The 17311-nt window shown below is 40.3% G+C and overlaps 1 protein-coding gene across 1 annotated transcript; it reads right to left on the bottom strand.

Annotated features, from left to right (window-relative positions):
• Window positions 1-514: 514 nt before the first annotated feature.
• LOC117378903 (four and a half LIM domains protein 3-like) lies at window positions 515-15425 on the bottom strand. Its single transcript, XM_033975591.2, has 6 exons — window positions 15273-15425; window positions 9015-9187; window positions 6246-6420; window positions 4901-5070; window positions 3615-3801; window positions 515-1371 (listed from the first exon to the last, which is right to left on the bottom strand). The coding sequence occupies exons 2-6, from the start codon at window positions 9168-9170 to the stop codon at window positions 1220-1222; spliced, it is 840 nt and encodes a 279-aa protein (XP_033831482.1). The 5' UTR covers window positions 9171-9187; window positions 15273-15425; the 3' UTR covers window positions 515-1219.
• Between the last annotated feature and the right edge of the window lie 1886 nt (window positions 15426-17311).

A 17311-nucleotide genomic window follows, 5' to 3' on the forward strand; every position in this document is an offset into this window, starting at 1 on the left:
AGGCTAACCACTGTATCTTGTATGGTACATGTTCTTGAGAAAGTTAAATTCTCATCCACTTAATGTTTTCAAAACATCTGAAACTTCCATGCTTAGCTGACCCTGTGCACTTTAAGGTTAACGGTCAGATTTTTGAAGCTAATTTACTGTCCTTTGAAATGGTGGACAGCCTTTCCTAAAATGGCTCCCTGTGTGTCTCTCGTCTCAGTGTATCTTACATCATCTTGATAAATATTATGATTTCATAACCTCTGTTCAAGCCACTACAGTTAATACTACAGTTAATACTACAATTAATACTACAGTTAATAAAACAGTTAGTACTACCATTAACACTACACTTATTACTAAGAGCAGGGCACCAAATAACAGAAAGGTACTGCAATAGCAACATTAATCTGTATATGTCTGTATGTGTATGTATATGTATAACATTCCTGGCCATCTACATTGACATAGTAAAAGTTCCTAAATTTTTGTTATAATTATAATTTGATAAAAGAATCATTTCTTTGCACATAGTTTGTTTATTCGATTAAACCCACACTGAAAGTTCAGTTGGACATTATAACAAACAGTTATATAAAACTTATATTAATGGTTAACTTTATCTGAAAATATGTTTTTCTTGCAAATTGATATAAATATTTGCATGTGTTTTGCCTATAGTAGTTTATACACACGTGTAATTAACATACATTAGCAGAACAAGGCATGTGCATCAGGCAGGAGGACAACCTGAAGATAGAAACATATAAGTATCTCATTCTAAGTATATGGACAGGCTTCATGTGAAAGAAGCTGCAGAGGCTGCACTAGCACTGAGTCATGATTGACTACAAGTGCTGGGGTTTAATGACCATTCAGATCTGTTTTAGGTTTAGAGCAACAGAATTTCAGCAATGAAACTGGCAACCTAAATGAAAGACTCATGTGAGGCTCATTCTGCTTTTGACCTCAGATCTGGAGACACAATTAACCTTATTTATCTCCATGGAGACACAGATGATGTTATCAGGCCAAGTTACAGGCCATGGAAACAAGCGGATGGTATACCCAGCTCTGGAAAAGTTACATAGTGGACCTTTAAGTTAAAATGGTACAGTATATATTTTGATGTTATTAAGCACAAATGGTGCTGTATGTCCTGGAGTGTTGGGTCAGCCATCTGTCAGTGGTGCAGTATATTTCCTGGTGTTCCATATGGATAAGCTGGTGTTCAGTCTTCAGAGTTGCAGTCCGTACAGAGGATGAGGTCTCGATCTGGGAAGAATCCTGATCCCACCAGAGACACTGAGCAGCGGGAACATTTGAAACAGGGCTGGTGCCACTGACGCTCCTGAAAAGACACGTATTTCCCATCTCCAAAACCTGCCAAACAAACAAATGAAAATTTACAGAACAAAGATTCAACCATTAGCTCATCTCAAAAATAGCACTTTTTAGGTATTACAATGTCCTCTGTGAAAACGAACTCTCCCTGTGTGTCAGATGCCCTCCCTTTGTCTCCATGGGGGTCTTATTCTGTGTAAAAGCTGCCAACCCTGTAGTTTCAGTGTATGGCATGAAACTATCTGGAGAAAATTAGCTGACACCAACAGGCCAAGTTACAGGCCAGATCTGTGGAGAGGTGACCTCACTCAGAGAAAGAATGCATGTTTTTCAAGGTATTTTTGAGCAGTATCTGTTTTGAATAACCAGGTAGGTTCATAGTGCTCAATGGGTGTATACTAGTCTATGTGTCTTATACTTGTGAAAGATACAGCTCAACATCATTCTAAAGATATTCAGGAAAGGTTCATTTCTGTCAATGGGACTTTTTAGTATCGATACCTGCCAAAAATGAGGATCTAGTTCAGATACCAGTTTTAGTATCAATTAGGACCTGATTTTCAATACTTTTGACAAACCTAAGTGCCCTACTGTGGAACATTCCAAGCACTAGAGTCTTTACATAGACAAACAGGTATTAGACCCTCCACTAGAAAAGTTAGGTAGTGTACCTTTAATCCTACCATCTGTAAAACAGCCACTTTAATGACAAATATTTGATCAGGTGATTTTGAGTTTAAATAATCTGAGTAGCTCTACTAATGTTCTGTTTCATTCCTGGTCTGGACTTGGGCCTCTGGTTTTCACTCGAGGAATCTGTGATAATCGCTGATGGAAACATTTTTTTAATTACAGCTTTGTGGTTCTGTGGAAATACCAAAAATGATTTCCAGATCACATCACAGTTTGGCACAGGCCCGGGTCCACAAGGATCAAACGCCTGGGCCCAGGAGGAGTAAGCGCCTGGGTCCATGAAGAGAAAAACACCTCTGGTCCACGAGGAGTAAACGCATTACAACCTCATTCAAACCAGATCTTTTCTTCAAATTGTTCTGTTCAGATTTTTAACCATGTTCAGTCGTTTCTTCTCATTGAGCCTCTGAAGTTGTATTTGGAGTGATTCACATTTGAGTTATCTTTAATCTGTTATTTTTAAGGCGCCATTTTGCCGATCTACCCCTGTTTTCACCTCCACTGGTACATGTCCGGTGAGACGTATGCACTTCCTGCTCCAGTTTTATTTTCTTAACTGGTGATACTCGTAGGATTTGGCAGCGTCACTTAGTCATTTGGTACAAATGAAAAAATGAGCACTTTGTTGTGATGACTTTTACGGCGACATCAGCTCGCATTGGGCACCACAGTTTTCTAACACGGAAGTCAGTAGACTTGTTTCTTTTATTAAGTCGTTTTAAAAGAATATTGTGATTTAAAATGTGCAAATTATAACATAATGATCCACATGTGCAATAAGTACAATAGGGCTGGTTTAAAAATGTTTGCACTTTAAGGTTCACTAGTGAACTGATGAAGGATCTGTCACCCGCTATTATCAAAAATACTATAGTTGCCCACAGACCCACACTCTTTATCAGACTCTATAGAGCTACAGAGCTCTCTAGACTCAGGTCATGTGACTCTGGCTCTGGGTGAAAAAAAGTTTAAAGTATAAACTCTGATAAAACTTGATTTGTGTCATAAATAATGATGAGACTGGACTGGCACAAGTCTTTATGGACTAATATTAATCTCGCACGTTTATGTAAAACTTGATCTCATATAAAGCTTAAGCTGCTAATGCTAACACCTTTACACCATAATGGTTTGTTTAAGAGTGTTTTTTCATAATCAGGATCAACAGTGTCATAAACCAGAGCTTCTCTCTGCTTCATTCAGTCGTGTTGTGTTAAAGACCTGTCTCTGTCCACTGGGGATTTTATGACGCACCCAGCGCATTGTGTTCTGTATTGGCCTGAGTAGTAACCAGCACTGGATACAAGTTTTCAAGGTACATTGTGGGAAATTTTGGTTTGGTGGAGTCACCTGCTTGTCTCCATGGAGATGGAGAGACCAATTTTATGCAATTTTTTTTTGGAGAATTCCAGACAAAACACCAACTCTGTCCATTTCAAAACATAGGAGCCCTTTAATGGAAAAGGACGGCCTTTGTACCCCTTTGAAACTAAGACGCAAAGCAATAACATCTCCATGGAGACAAGCAGATGGCATACTCCACTCCAGAAAAGTCCCACAGAGCAGCTTTAAGTACCTTTCAAACCCACCTGTGATGGGAGTGTTGCAGGCAGTGCACTTCTTAGCATATAGGTTGCTAAAGCACTTGACGCAGTAGGGCTCCTCTCCCTGCGAAGTGAACGTCTGCGCAGACAGAGGGAGTCTGCAGCCTGAGCACAGGAAACAGTCACGGTGCCAAACTTTGTCCTTGTAGGTCACACCGCCTTTGGTCAGAGCCTGAAGAGGGAAGGACATTTCACAACAGCTAAGTTTATTTGTGGTTTTCAGATTCTAGACTGTGATGAATGGCCAGATTTACCTTTAACAATGTACTTTTATATTTTTATACAATCTCCAAAAAGTAAAAGCACAAATGTTGAATCTGATCATTTCTTTTAATAACTAGAGCCAAGAACTCACTGTATCATAACAACCACCACGTTCCAAATAAAAAATGATCATGGGTGCACTTCTGGCTCCATCAACTTAAAATGTCTTAAAATGTTTGTATTAACCCAGAGCAATGAGGCGTCTTCTTTCCCCAAGGTCGCTCCTGTTGGCATTAGCAACAGGTTTGACAGTATTGCTAAGTGCCCGCTCCCTGCTAAACCAGTGGTGTGGCCAGGGAAAGGCATTACCTTTCACAGCTTTGCTCCAGATTGTCTCTTGGTTTCTATGATACTCGCGGTCGGAAATACAAACATGGATATCGGCTCAAAATTGGCCCCTAAACTGCTCTAGCCTCGATAAGCTTCATTTGGATTTGAACGCTGGGGGTAATGTCACACTCACTTAGTCCACTTCTTTATACAGTCTATGGTAGTGATACAGCATCCTCATGATTGGATGTAAAATGACACCCAGCTACGGGGGATCATTTTGTGTACAAACTTGATCAGAACAATGTGCATCAGACAGCGACTATGTTTACAGGCACAACAGCACTCTGAGCACTGTCTGATTTCTGCAGTTAGAACCGTCATGTGAACAGTTACATCTGTTTAGTCTGATTTCATTCTGTTCACTCACCAGGAGAAAATCTGCTGCACTGTAAATGTGCAGTGACAGTGGCTCAATGGCTCAGTGTTATTGTGCCCTTGAGAAAGACACTTAACCCATCTTGCCTCCAGTGTCTGTGTACACTGGTGTATGAATGTGTCTGTGAATGGTGGTAAGTGGTTCCTTGATGTAAAGCACTTTGAGCCTTGAAAGTGGAAAAGCACTGTATAAAAATATGACTGTTTACCATTTGATCAGTGCGTGTAACGATTATATTGAGATATTACAAATTTCGTATTTCCCCAAAAGTCCAGGTCAAAAGTCCACATGTGTGTACCTTGTTGCAGTGTGAGCACTGAGGGGCCAGCCGGGTCTCGTAGCAGGCCACACAGTAATAGTTGTTATTGTCTGGGATAAAGGCCTCTGCCCCGATGGACTTCCCACAGGCCTGACAGCAGAAACAGTCCTCGTGCCAAGTGCAGCCTTCATATTCCAACATCCGAGAGCCTAGAACACAACATACACTCAGGATAACAACAGTGTGTGGTGTTCATAAACCCCCCATTCCCAACCCTCCCCATGATGTGACTGTATACAGATTATAGCAATGTTGGCCCCAGACTAAAATTTCGAAAACTAAGGAATAGACTCAACACTCAATCCCGATAATACGATGATAATAAAAACGGATAATAAAAACGTTCTTTCTTTAGATAATACACTGTGATTTTTCCACATTAAATGGTAGTACTTTGTGTTCTATTCCCATGTGTCCTTATATCTGTGTAATCCCTCAGTGTCCAGTAGGTTCATAGTGGTCCATGGGTGTATACTAGTCTATGTGTCTTATACTTGTGAAAGATACAGCTCAACATCATTCTAAAGATATTCAGGAAAGGTTCATTTTTAAATTTAGTCAACGGGGCTTCTTTAGTATTGATACCTGCGGACAATGAGTATCTAGTTTCGATACTAGTTTTAGTATCAATTAGGATCTGATTTTAGATATTTTGGACAGCTCTGTTTCTATGGTATTATCATATCCAGTTGAAGCTGAAGTTCCAGTTTGACCAGTGGATCGTTTAATCCTGTCTCATTTTACGGCAGAGTCTCTTGAGCCCAAAAGTGGAAGGATTTCTCTAAACTGCAGCTTAAACATTCCTGAGGCAAAAACAACATGAAACCCACTCATCATCATCTAAACCTGCAGCCTCTAACCCACACACGGCCAACACCGAACACAGAGACGCTCCACAGAGAAGAGGGCATTTAGACACGAGTCACATCTGGGTCCTGGTTTAGTTCTAGTTCAGTCCTGTTTATTCTTGGTTCAGTTGTGAGTTCTGGTTTAGCCCTGATTTAGTCCTGGTTTAGCCCTGATTTGGTCTGGAGTCCTGGTTTAGTCCTGGTTTATAACTGGTTTAGTCCTGGTTTAGTGCTGGTTTAGTCCTGCTTAAGTCCTGCTTAAGAAACAGTCCTTAGTCCTGAAGTATTCCCTTGGTTTAGTTCTTGTTTATAGTCTTGGTTTAAGTGTCTTGTTTCATCAGCTTGATCTGTCTTCACAGAAACGAGCAGATAACACCACCAGTCCACGCTACAGGTCAGATCTGTGAAGAGGCAACCTCGCTCACAGTATAAATGTTTTTTTCAAGGTGTTTCTGACCTAAAGGATTGTGCAGTACCTGGTTTGACGTTCTTGTCGCAGGCCACACATTTGGAAGAGAAGTCGTTACAGAAGCAGTCGCCGCAGACCAGGCTCTGGCCCAGACTTGAGAAGGGCTCCTGGGCCAGAGAGCGGCCACAATGACCACAGCGGAAACAGTCCTCATGGTAGTGTCGGTCCTCAAAGAACAGCTCCTGTGAACACATATATGCCATATACACAGGACTGAACAGGGATTGAACCAGGACTGGTCCAGGACTAAACCAGCACTGAACAGGGATTAAACCAGGACTAGACCAGGACTAAATCAGGTCTAAACCAGGACTAAGCCAGGACTAGACAAGGACTGAACAAGGGACTGAACCAGGACTAAAGCAGGACTAAACCAGGACTAGCAATTTGGAGCGAAGACCCATATTTGGCTGGTTTGGCACTGCTGGTTTGTTCCTAACACTAGTGGGAGCAACCTCGGGGAATGAAGGCACCTGGTTGGTCAGTTGTTAATGTTCAAGCCTTGATTTACGGACAAAATAAATAAAAACTCCAGGATCATGTAGAGCGGGTTAATACGAATACGACGACCAAAATGACAAGTCTGACAGCAGCAGTTACAGAGAGAGGGGCCTCAATTTTGTGAGTTGGAGCCAGTGAAGCTGGAACTGCTCACTTCCTATTTGGAAATTGTCCTTTTGCAGGACGTTTGCAGGACTAAACCTCAAGACTATGTGATCCCTGAGCACACAGACAGGACTTAGGTAGTGCCGGGCTCATAAAACAGTTTAAAACAACATGACAGGTTTACTGCCCCAGAAACCACTTTACCACAGGGGCTGGCATTTATAACTGTAAATATTAGATCATAAAAATAACACGCGTTTCCTCTTTGACCCTTTAAACAAATAAAAAGTGAAATTAGTTCAATATAATAGAACTATTTCACTGTTTTTAGAGTGAATGGATTTGAGTGAAGAAGCTTAAATAAAGCTACAAACAATAGCTCTTAGCAAATAAATAAATCATAATGAAAATCTGAACTAGTGTCACAGTAAAAGTTAAAGGTGCCCTATGTAACCTTTCTGTCATCTGCTTGTCTCCATGGAGATGTTATTGCTTTATTTGGAATGTTGCACAGTATGGCATTAAGCCTGTCTATCTTTATTCAATGACAGGTGTTTTTATTACAAAAAAAAAAATAAAAAATTGAAAAAAATTATTTTCACTCCCCTCTCCACTGATTTGACCCATAACTTTGCCGATTGGTGTCACCTGCTTGTCGCCATAATAATAATAATACATTTTATTTGTTAGGCGCCTTTCAAGGCTCTCAAGGTCGCCATGGAGATAAGTAAGCGGACAGAAAAAAATATAAAAAGAAAGAACATTATAATGGCTGAACTCTTCAAACCTTCGGCAGGGCGTGTCTTTAAAGCCACAATGTTGCATAGTTTCCAGTGTTGTGTTTAAAGTTCCCAGACTGTATTTTTAGGTTAAAACTGCAGCAGAGGCAGAGTCAGGCCGCGACAAGCATCACTCACAGTAAATGAATGTGAATGTGTGAGGTACCAGAGCAAACCAGAGGGGGCGCTAAAAGTCTCTATGCAAAAACTTTCAATAGAGGACTGTTTGAACCTTATAGCACAGTTTGATCTCTGTTTCTGTTTGTCATTAAATAAGAGTTTAAGTACAATCAAGTATAATAATAATGGTCAAAGGACTGACCCCTGAGGGACACCAAAACCTAATTTTAAAAGGTGATGTTTTGTGGAATTCATATATACAGTGATGTACCTGATTTATTAAAAAAAACATGAAAAACAGAAGTAGTTCATTTTAAACCATTTGCAGTGGTTATTCCTCACTAACCTTACACATTCAGAGCATTCTAATGATTTACCCAGTTTTCTCCAGTTGTACCAATATCTTGCAGCAATAGCCTTATTTTAAAAGTACACTATGCAACTTTCTAGGGGTGACACATGATTCCACAGAAACAGAACTTACTTTAGAACATTCTCCATGGAGATAAATACGTTTTGTGCCATACTGTGTATTGCAGCCAAAGGAATAACATTTCCATGGAAAAAACGCACAGTTTTGAACCTTTCAAGTGCAAAAAACATGCTTTTATTTTTGTCTATTTTCTGGCTATAAAGGTCACGTACTGTGGCTTTAAAGCACCCATATTATACTACTGTATTCTATGATCTCTGTTCTAATGTTGTTTCCTCATCACAAACAGACCTGGAGTTGTGTTTTGCTTCATTCAGACATGTTTAATACACAAACCCTGCATATTTAGGCTCACTTCTTCTCTCAAACTGAAAACTCTGTTCCACTTTGTGATGTCATGTGTTAATGCAGGAAGTAGAATAATTTGGATGATTTCAGCTTCACTCCAGTCCATGCGCCCCCTGCTGGTTGTAGAATTTAAGTCAAATTGTAGAATTTGGTCTCAAAATGTTTGTATTAACCCACACTACATGATCCTGTTTTTTATCTCACTATTGTGTCCATAAATCAAGATATGAACATTAATAACAGACAAATCAGGTGCCTTCTTTCCCTGAGGTTGTTCCTGCTAGCGTTAGCAAGCCCGTGATGTGGGCGGGGACGTTACTTTCAACAGCCTCGACCCAGATTGGCTCTTTTGTTGCTATGATACTCACAGTCAGAATTCCAAATATGGAACTCAGCTTCAAATTGGCCCCTGCAACTGCTCTAGCCTCGATGAGCTTCCATGTCTTTATATGATCTGTGGTGTTCACTCAGGTCTACGTCAGAGTGTTACCTTGGTGTTGTGTGTGATGGTCTGGCTGCACTCATGACAGGTGTGGGCGAACAGTCGATCGTAGCAGGGCACACAGTGAGGTCTGCACTCCACGTCGATGTACTTCCTCCCAAACAGAGACTCAGAGCAGCTCGAGCAGTCAAAACGTTCCGCCATTTTGGATCAAACTGGTCCTGGAAAGAAGATAGAGAAGTTCAGTGAACATTAAACAAGAGACCACAGCTTTAACAGTCAAAACGCTCTACCATTTTGGGTCAAACAGGTCCTGGAGAGAGAGGAGAATATTAACACAATAGCAACAATAAAAATGCTCCACCATTTTGGATTAGACAGCAGAATATAAGCTACAGGACCTGCATGAGAGGGGGGGAAGTTTTGTAAATATTAAACAAGGCATTAAGAGGAGCTGGAACAGTCAAAACACAAGCGTCCTGTAAAATATGTGTTTCATGTGTAGAGAGAGAGGTGGAAGAAGAGAGGAGGAGGGAGAGGACTTCAGTGGAAGTAGTGAGTTTGTTTATTGCCATTACCATAGAAATCCTTCAAAAACAATAAAAAGAAAAGGCAAATGAAGTCAATACATAAATGATGAGCAGACTCTGCATCGTGCATTCTTCACTCCACCCTCAAAAGCTGCTATTGTAGCCATAGCTGCCCTGGGGCACTCTGACCGAAGTCAAGCTGTCAAACCCCCCACATTCACACCTAATTTCACACATTAACAAGGTGAACTACTGCTGCCCTCCCCTATTAACCAACATTTTTCTCCCATTGAAAAAATATATTTTGTTAATTGTTAATCCCTATGGTAACGGTCCTAAACATTCATGATTCTGAAACTAGTGCTGGGAAGAAGACTTTGCAAATGTATTTAGTGACAGAATACTGAATACTTGTAGACCATCACTGGAACACATTTTGAAGCTCGAGAAACAATAATGTTCAAACAATTTTATGTCACTGAGTAAGATTTAAAAAATGAAAGATAATCCCAGTAAAACATTTGAAATAGTTTCATTTAAAGACCTGAGCTGCAACAGATAAACAGCAGAATGCAAAAATAATTACCCATAAAAGAGACTTGTTCACCCCTCCACAGCTCAAATCTCATTGTTTTACAACAGAAATACGCCAAATCTCCAAATGAAAAAGTACTCATGATAAATACTGAGTCCAAAATCTATAGTTTCAGCTTCATAAACTGAATGAGAAGTTGACATAATGATTATTGTGACAGGCCTAAATACTGCAGTAAAATGTAGTTTGTGAAGTATTCGGTTACATGGTCAAGAAAGAGTATAATAATCTGAATACTCTGAATATTTTTACACTGAGGTGCTTTATATTCTGGTGAAAACACATGTCAGTATTACAAATGTATTTATTCTGTTTTTTTTTTTTTTTAATCCAATTTGTTGTGCATTAGAGACAAAATCTCACCTGCTTCACCAGAGCTGGGTTTTCTCTGATTCTGTGAAGTTTGAGCCAACAAAAGTACTGCACTGTACAGAGTATTTACAGCTTGAAACAGCTTAAAACTAAACAAAAAGACAAAATGAAGGCTATAAGAGGAAGGAAAAGCATTGTTCCACCAGAAAACTGCACAGGACTGAAATAGACTCCAGACTGAGACACGCACGGGGGGGCATCCCGTGCACTGCTCTGCACAATACACATATAATAAGGAATCTCAACATCAACTATTTTTTGAGACAAGCCTGTTTCATAACGAGCCCACGATGGAGCAGCGCATGCTCTACAGTGCCCTCCTCAGGCTGAAAATAAAGTCTATCTTGAAAGAGGGGGTATTTTTCTTTTATGTGGTATTAAAGATGGGGTATTTAACTTCTATGGGGTATTAACTGTAACACATAACATATTTAGATCACTATGTTTCCTTTTATTGTTTAAAAAATCCTGAAAAGAACATATTCATATGTATCATATGTTTAAAATCTTTTTTTAAGCTCTGAGACCCCCCTCACTATGCTCTCTGTGCTAACTCACTCCTCTTTCCGAGTGCTATCACAACGTAATCAGTGTGCATCCCAATAATGAAACTACTGCACATCACATCAGGTTTGTCAAGTTGCTCTGTACAGTTTTGTATCATGTTTTTCATGTGTGGGAGCATGGGTGACGTAGGCTTTTGGGCAGAGCCTTGTATAGACTCTTACAGCTAACCATAAGGAGGGTGTCTGTGTAATGCCTCAGACATTTGAATAGGGTTTGGAAGAGATCTCTAGATTACTCAAACATGCATGGATGACATCTAAAACCTCTTCATGTTTTTGAAGAGGGAACATGAGTTAGAACATGAGCGAAAACCGACCGACCCAGCGGTGTGTATTTTCTGTCGGATAGTAGTTGTTGTTGTAGTAGTTGTTGATACTAGATAATAGTTGTTGTTGTTGTTTTAGTTGTTGTTGTTCCTCAGATAATAGTTGTTGTTGTAGTTGTAGCTCAGGTAATATTTGCTGTTGCTCAGGTATGTGTATCTCTAATTGTTGACGTCAAAATAAATGTATAGACAGATTGTGCAGAGTTTGAGTTGAATGTTTTGGTTGGCTCTCTGATGGAACAGGAAGTGGGGTTATCTGCAGACAGGAAGTAGTTGTGTGAGGGATGTTCAATTTGGCTTAAACCAGAGAAACAGGGTCCACTGAGATAACAGAGATGTGTGTGGTCAAAACATTTTTAAAGAGGGATGCACCGATCCGATACTGAAAAATATGCTGGATTAGATATCGGCTTCCAAATATCAGTCCATCTGATATCCTGTTTGGATGTATACATCGATGTTATAAGACATTTACAAGTCGTAGTCAGGACAGAAAGTCTCAGATTGTTTCAACTTTTATTGACACAAAGTTGTTCTGTTCTTACTCGAGAGATAAAAACAGCTCCACAACACATTATTTTTGGAAATTAAATAAAAAACATTTCAGACCCTGACCAGACCCTGAACAAACCCTAAACTGACCCATACCCTGACCAGACCCTGACAAGACCCTGACCAAAGTCTGACCAGACCCAGACCATGACCAGACCTTGACCAGACCCAGACCCTGACCAAACCCTGACCAGACCCAGACCCAGACCCTGACCAGACCCTCACCAGACCCAGACTCTGACCAGAACATGACCAGACCATGACCAGACATTGACCAGACATTGACCAGACCCAGACCAGTCCCTGACCAGCCCCTAATCCTGACGAGGCCTGACAATGACTAGGCCCAGACCAGACACTGACCAGACCCTGACGACCTCAGACCCTGACGATCTTAGACCCTGACGACCCCAGACACTGATAACCCCTGACCCTGACGAGCCCTGACCAGACCCTGACGAGCCCTGACCAGACCCTGACGAGCCCTGACCCTGACGAGCCCTGACCCTGACGAGCCCTGACAGCTCTTAAACCCTTGTCCTTAGATACTCTAATTTTTTTAGAATATTTTTCCTCTGAATTGTCCTCAAATATAACTTTCGCCTCTGGAAGAAACTTTGGTTGAAACAAGGAAAAAACAAAGAAGAAAATAGCAGTTTCCGCCCTGGATCCAGCTAAATACGGAACGAGGCGCGGCATTCCAGGGACAAGCTCCCGCCAAAACTCGCAATCCAAGGAGCTTCTCCCCCTCTGTGGTTTGAGCGTTAAGACTGAAACATCCTGCAGTGTGTGCGCACGTGTGTGCACGTGTGTGTGTGTCTGCGGGGGGGGGGGGGTGTCTTTTTGTGTGTGTGCTGCACATCACACTAGCGAGCAGCCCTTTTTTTTTTCATTTGAAACAAAATGACTACAAGTATCACCAATTAAGAAAATAAAACTAGTGAACGAACTGTGTACGTCACAGTGGGCGCATACAGGTGAAGGTGTAGGTTGGCATCTTGAAAATAAGAAATTAAAGATTACTCAAACATGAATCACTCCAAATACAACTTCAGAGGCTCAATGAGAAGAAACGACTAGAACATGGTTAAAGATCTGAACAGTTTGAAGAACAGTTCAGATTTAAAAGTGCCGTTATAAGACTTATCTTAAAGGCAAGGCAGGTTTATCTGTACAGCACAATTCATACAAAAAGTAATTCAAAGAGCTTAACAGAATAATAAAGAGATTAAAATCACAATACAACAAATCAAAATATAAATAATCATTATAAACTGAACATTAAAAGAGAAGAGGCAGATTAAAACCCTTGCAGTCAAATGCACAGCTGAACAGAACAGTTTTGAATCTGAATTTAAACATGTAAAAGTAGAGGCCTGTCTCACATCTTCAGGAAGACTGTTTTAGGTTCAGTCCTGACTCTGGGCTCCAGCAGGAGGCCAAGATTAAATGAGTACTAGACTGGGACTAAACCGGGACTAAAGCAGGAGGCTGGTCCCTCAGGTCCTCAGAGTGTGAGATGGTGCTTTTAAACAGTGCAAAGTTGTGAGCAGTTTACTCTGTTTCATTTTCAGGTATTTTTATGAGAAAAATCTCAAATGTAAAATACACAAATGTTTTTCCCTGATCATTCTATCGGTGACAAGGTCCAGACACATCACAACATATGGGAGGGCATCTGACACAGCACAACATCTGCAGATTAACAGAGACATTTGACCTGCCCTCATCTCAGATACAGGGATACACGAGTACAGAAGGGCATCTGATACATAGGGATATGGAGGATGGGAGGGCATCTGACACATAGGATATTGTCTGTTTAACATAAGGTGACACTGTTTTCAACAGATTCCTGAAGATCTTTGTGTAAATGCCTCTAAAACAAAATGGCTGCTTTCCTTTGGGCTGAAGGAAGGAAACGTGTCAAACCCAGAGTTTAACAAAGCTCAGACCACGGCCCAGACCACGGCAACAAAAAACGGCTTTAGTTACATGTGTATTTAAATTAATTTACTACTTTCTACACTTTATAACCACACAGAGAACATCAAATATATGAAGTAAGATATATGGAATTATGTAGGAAAGAGAAAAAGTGTAATAACTTGACTAAATATTTTTCAACAAAGCACTGGATTTAACTTCACTCCATAGTTCAGTATATCTCTCTCCATATATGTGATGTCTTCTGTGTGCATAAAATACAGAAAGAAGTAAAAATAAAGAAAAAAACTTGAATGCGTTTGACTGGGTGTGTGAGTATATTTGTATATTTCCTTCTGTGGAGCATGTTTCTGTTTGGGTTTTAAGGTTTTAGGGTTTTAGGGTTGAACGATTTGGTTTAAATAAAAGGATTCTGTTTAAAGTCACATTTTAAATACGCCCAGAAGAACTGACCAAAACTGATCCTGACCTTGACAAACTAATACAATTTCAGAATGTGTCTGCTAAATTACAGGGAGGGCATCTGACACACGGGGAGGGCATTTGACACACACGGGGAAGGCATCTGACACAAGGGGAGGACGTCTGACACACAGGGATGGCATCTAACACACACGGGGAGGGCATCTGACAAAGGGGGACATTTCAGAACGTGATTTCGTTTCGATTGTTATTAAAGTCTCTTCCTCTTGTTTCCTCCATCAACCCAAAACATGCACATCGGGTCAAATGCTCCAGCTGAGGTCAACTGCTCTGCCTGGAATGTTTCACAATGTGACATTAAACAAATCTGTCAACAAGGAGCCAAGCAGGTGAGTCCACAGAGCAAAGCTGCAGGTGAGATCTGTGGAGAGGCGACACCGCTCTCAGGGGGAATGAATATGTTTTAAGGTTGTTACTTTTTCTCAAAAGAATCATCTGCAATAGAATAAATGTGAGATTGATGTGTTTAATGCCATACTGTGGAACTTTACAGGCAAACCAAAACATATCCACGAGACAAGCAGGCGACGGACCCCTCAGCGGAAAAGTTACACAGTGCACCTTTAATTTATTGGATCTTTTATTGGCAACAGCTCATTTGACAAGACCCAAAAGCGCCATTATGTAGAACACTGTACTGATCATGAACGCCTTTCGAGCTCTACATGTAATCGCTTGTTTCGAGTATTCGCTATAACACTGGAATAATCGAATAACCATCACGTGTCATTTCTTTTACGCACGAAATGCAACGCGGTAAGAAGAACTAGCCTAAAATAAAATAAAACACATCCAAGCCCTTAGCTAACTTAATGTTGCATCACATTTCTATAGCCACTTATCGATACTTTAAACCTAATTTTCTATAAGCCTAATAATCATAAAAAAAAACAAAAAAACAAAACAAAAAAAACACGCGTAAAACGTGAACTCACCTATTCCTGTGCGTCAGTCTCGTGAGGCGCTCGCAGACTTTGTTCTTCTTTTTGCTTTGTGTGGTCTTCTCTTCCAGTCTCATTAAAAAGTCCAGACAGATCACCGCGTTGAAACTCGTGGAAAAATGACGCTCTTTCGGCGCTGTTTCCACTGACTGAAGCGTCTGCTGCGTCCGTGCGTAAAAACCAAAGAGGAGCGTAAACCACGCCTCACCCCGTCTGCTCCGTCTGCTCCCTCCGTCTAAAGTCGTTAAGTCTGAGGGAAAACTTGGAAAACTCACGGTTGTGGGATGTAACCGAATACTTTAAACGCACCGTAAAAACTCGTCCTCCTAAAGAAACAGCAGATGTGCGGCCGGATATGAGCTAAAGTTTGGATATTTGAACAAGACTGAAATAAACAGAGTAGACAAAATATGTACTCAGAGTAACATTACCTCAAAGTAATATTACTCAAGTAGAAGTACAAAGTAGTGGTTTAAGAGATTACTCAAGTAAAAGTAAAAAGATATTTGTGAAAAGTACTACTAAAGTAAGAGTAACTTAAAGAGTAACTGTTGGTATTTTCAAAGAGACGCAAAAATGATCCAACCTGAATCATACCTGAGGGAGCGGCCAGAAACACAAATATCTGAATAATTTCGATCTTGTTTCGTTTGAAAAGCATTTCTCCACAGTTTGACGCTTTGGACTCGTTTCATTCAAATATTCTTTTGTTTTCATTTCCTTCATTTTATTGACAAAACCTTTGGACATGGGTTTGATTTTTTCAGCTTTATTCACAAAACCCTATTCCATAATTCCACCATCTGTTTGACCCATTTTTACATTTAGATTCATTTTTGTCAGAGAACCACTACATTTGAACACATTTAGACACATCCACAAACAAATAAAACTTCACTTCAACTTCAGCATTTGATCATTTTTCAAATCTGGTCTTTGTCCAGGGGGAACCGGACGAGAGACCAGCCCGTGTCCTGTTCAAACACAGAACAAACAAACCAAACAACTGTACAGGTCCATTTCAAATAAAAAAAAATAGGAGCAGGTGTGATTATAAACATTTAAACATTAAAACAGGAGTAGGCGTGATTATAAGTGTTTATCTCCACATTATTAAAGTGCTGCAGTGGCTCTATCCAGTTTTACATGTCCTTCAAATGTTCAATTTTTTGAGAAGCAAAATAACCAAAATCTTTTCTTCCATTTCAGTTCAGTGCAGCCAGTTTTTAGACGGAGGCAATCGTGAGATCTTGTATTAGAAGTTCCTGTATCAAAGTTCAACAAACAAGTGAGTTTTTCCAGGTTCCAGCGTTTGACAGCTCCTCAGAACACCTCCTCAGAACAGCTCCTCCATGGTTTGAGTCATGTGTTTTTCGTTGGTTTCATTTAAACATAGATCCTTGGAGTCTGTGTTCCTTTGTTTCACTCTAGTTTATCACGTTTGAAAACCATTCAGTTTCACTGTGGGGAAGTTTCTAGATACATACTGAGAGTATGTACTCTGAGTACTCCTGTTGACTACCTGTATTTTGGTACAGTTACTAAATAAAAATGCATGGTGGTAGTTCATCTGTTTTGGTTTAACTGCATAGAATCAGAAACAGTAAAGAAAACTCAGCTCTCATGAAGCAGGGGAGATTTTGTCTCTAAACATAAATGATGCAGAACAATCAGGACAACAAAAATACATAAACACATTTGTAATAATATGACGTGTTTTCACTATAGTAACACAGTACTCTGACTGGACCATGTGACAGAACACAGTACTGATTGGACCATATATGTAACACTAAATACCTTCTGGATCAAATGTGCAAACGACACTTAACGTGAAGCGTCTCTTAAAGGGGCATTATGTAACTTTTCTCGTGGAGGTTATGTCAATAAGATGGCACCATGGAGGTCTGCAATGTTCTACACTATGGCATTAACCCATCCACATTACATATTTATGTTGCTCATCTTGAAAAACATGCTTTCATTCTCACTGTGATCTGCTCCACAGACCTGACCTGTAACGCGGCCTGGAC

This window comes from Periophthalmus magnuspinnatus, chromosome 11 (assembly GCF_009829125.3).
Source record: "Periophthalmus magnuspinnatus isolate fPerMag1 chromosome 11, fPerMag1.2.pri, whole genome shotgun sequence".
In the NCBI taxonomy this organism is placed as follows: Eukaryota; Metazoa; Chordata; class Actinopteri; order Gobiiformes; family Gobiidae; genus Periophthalmus; species Periophthalmus magnuspinnatus.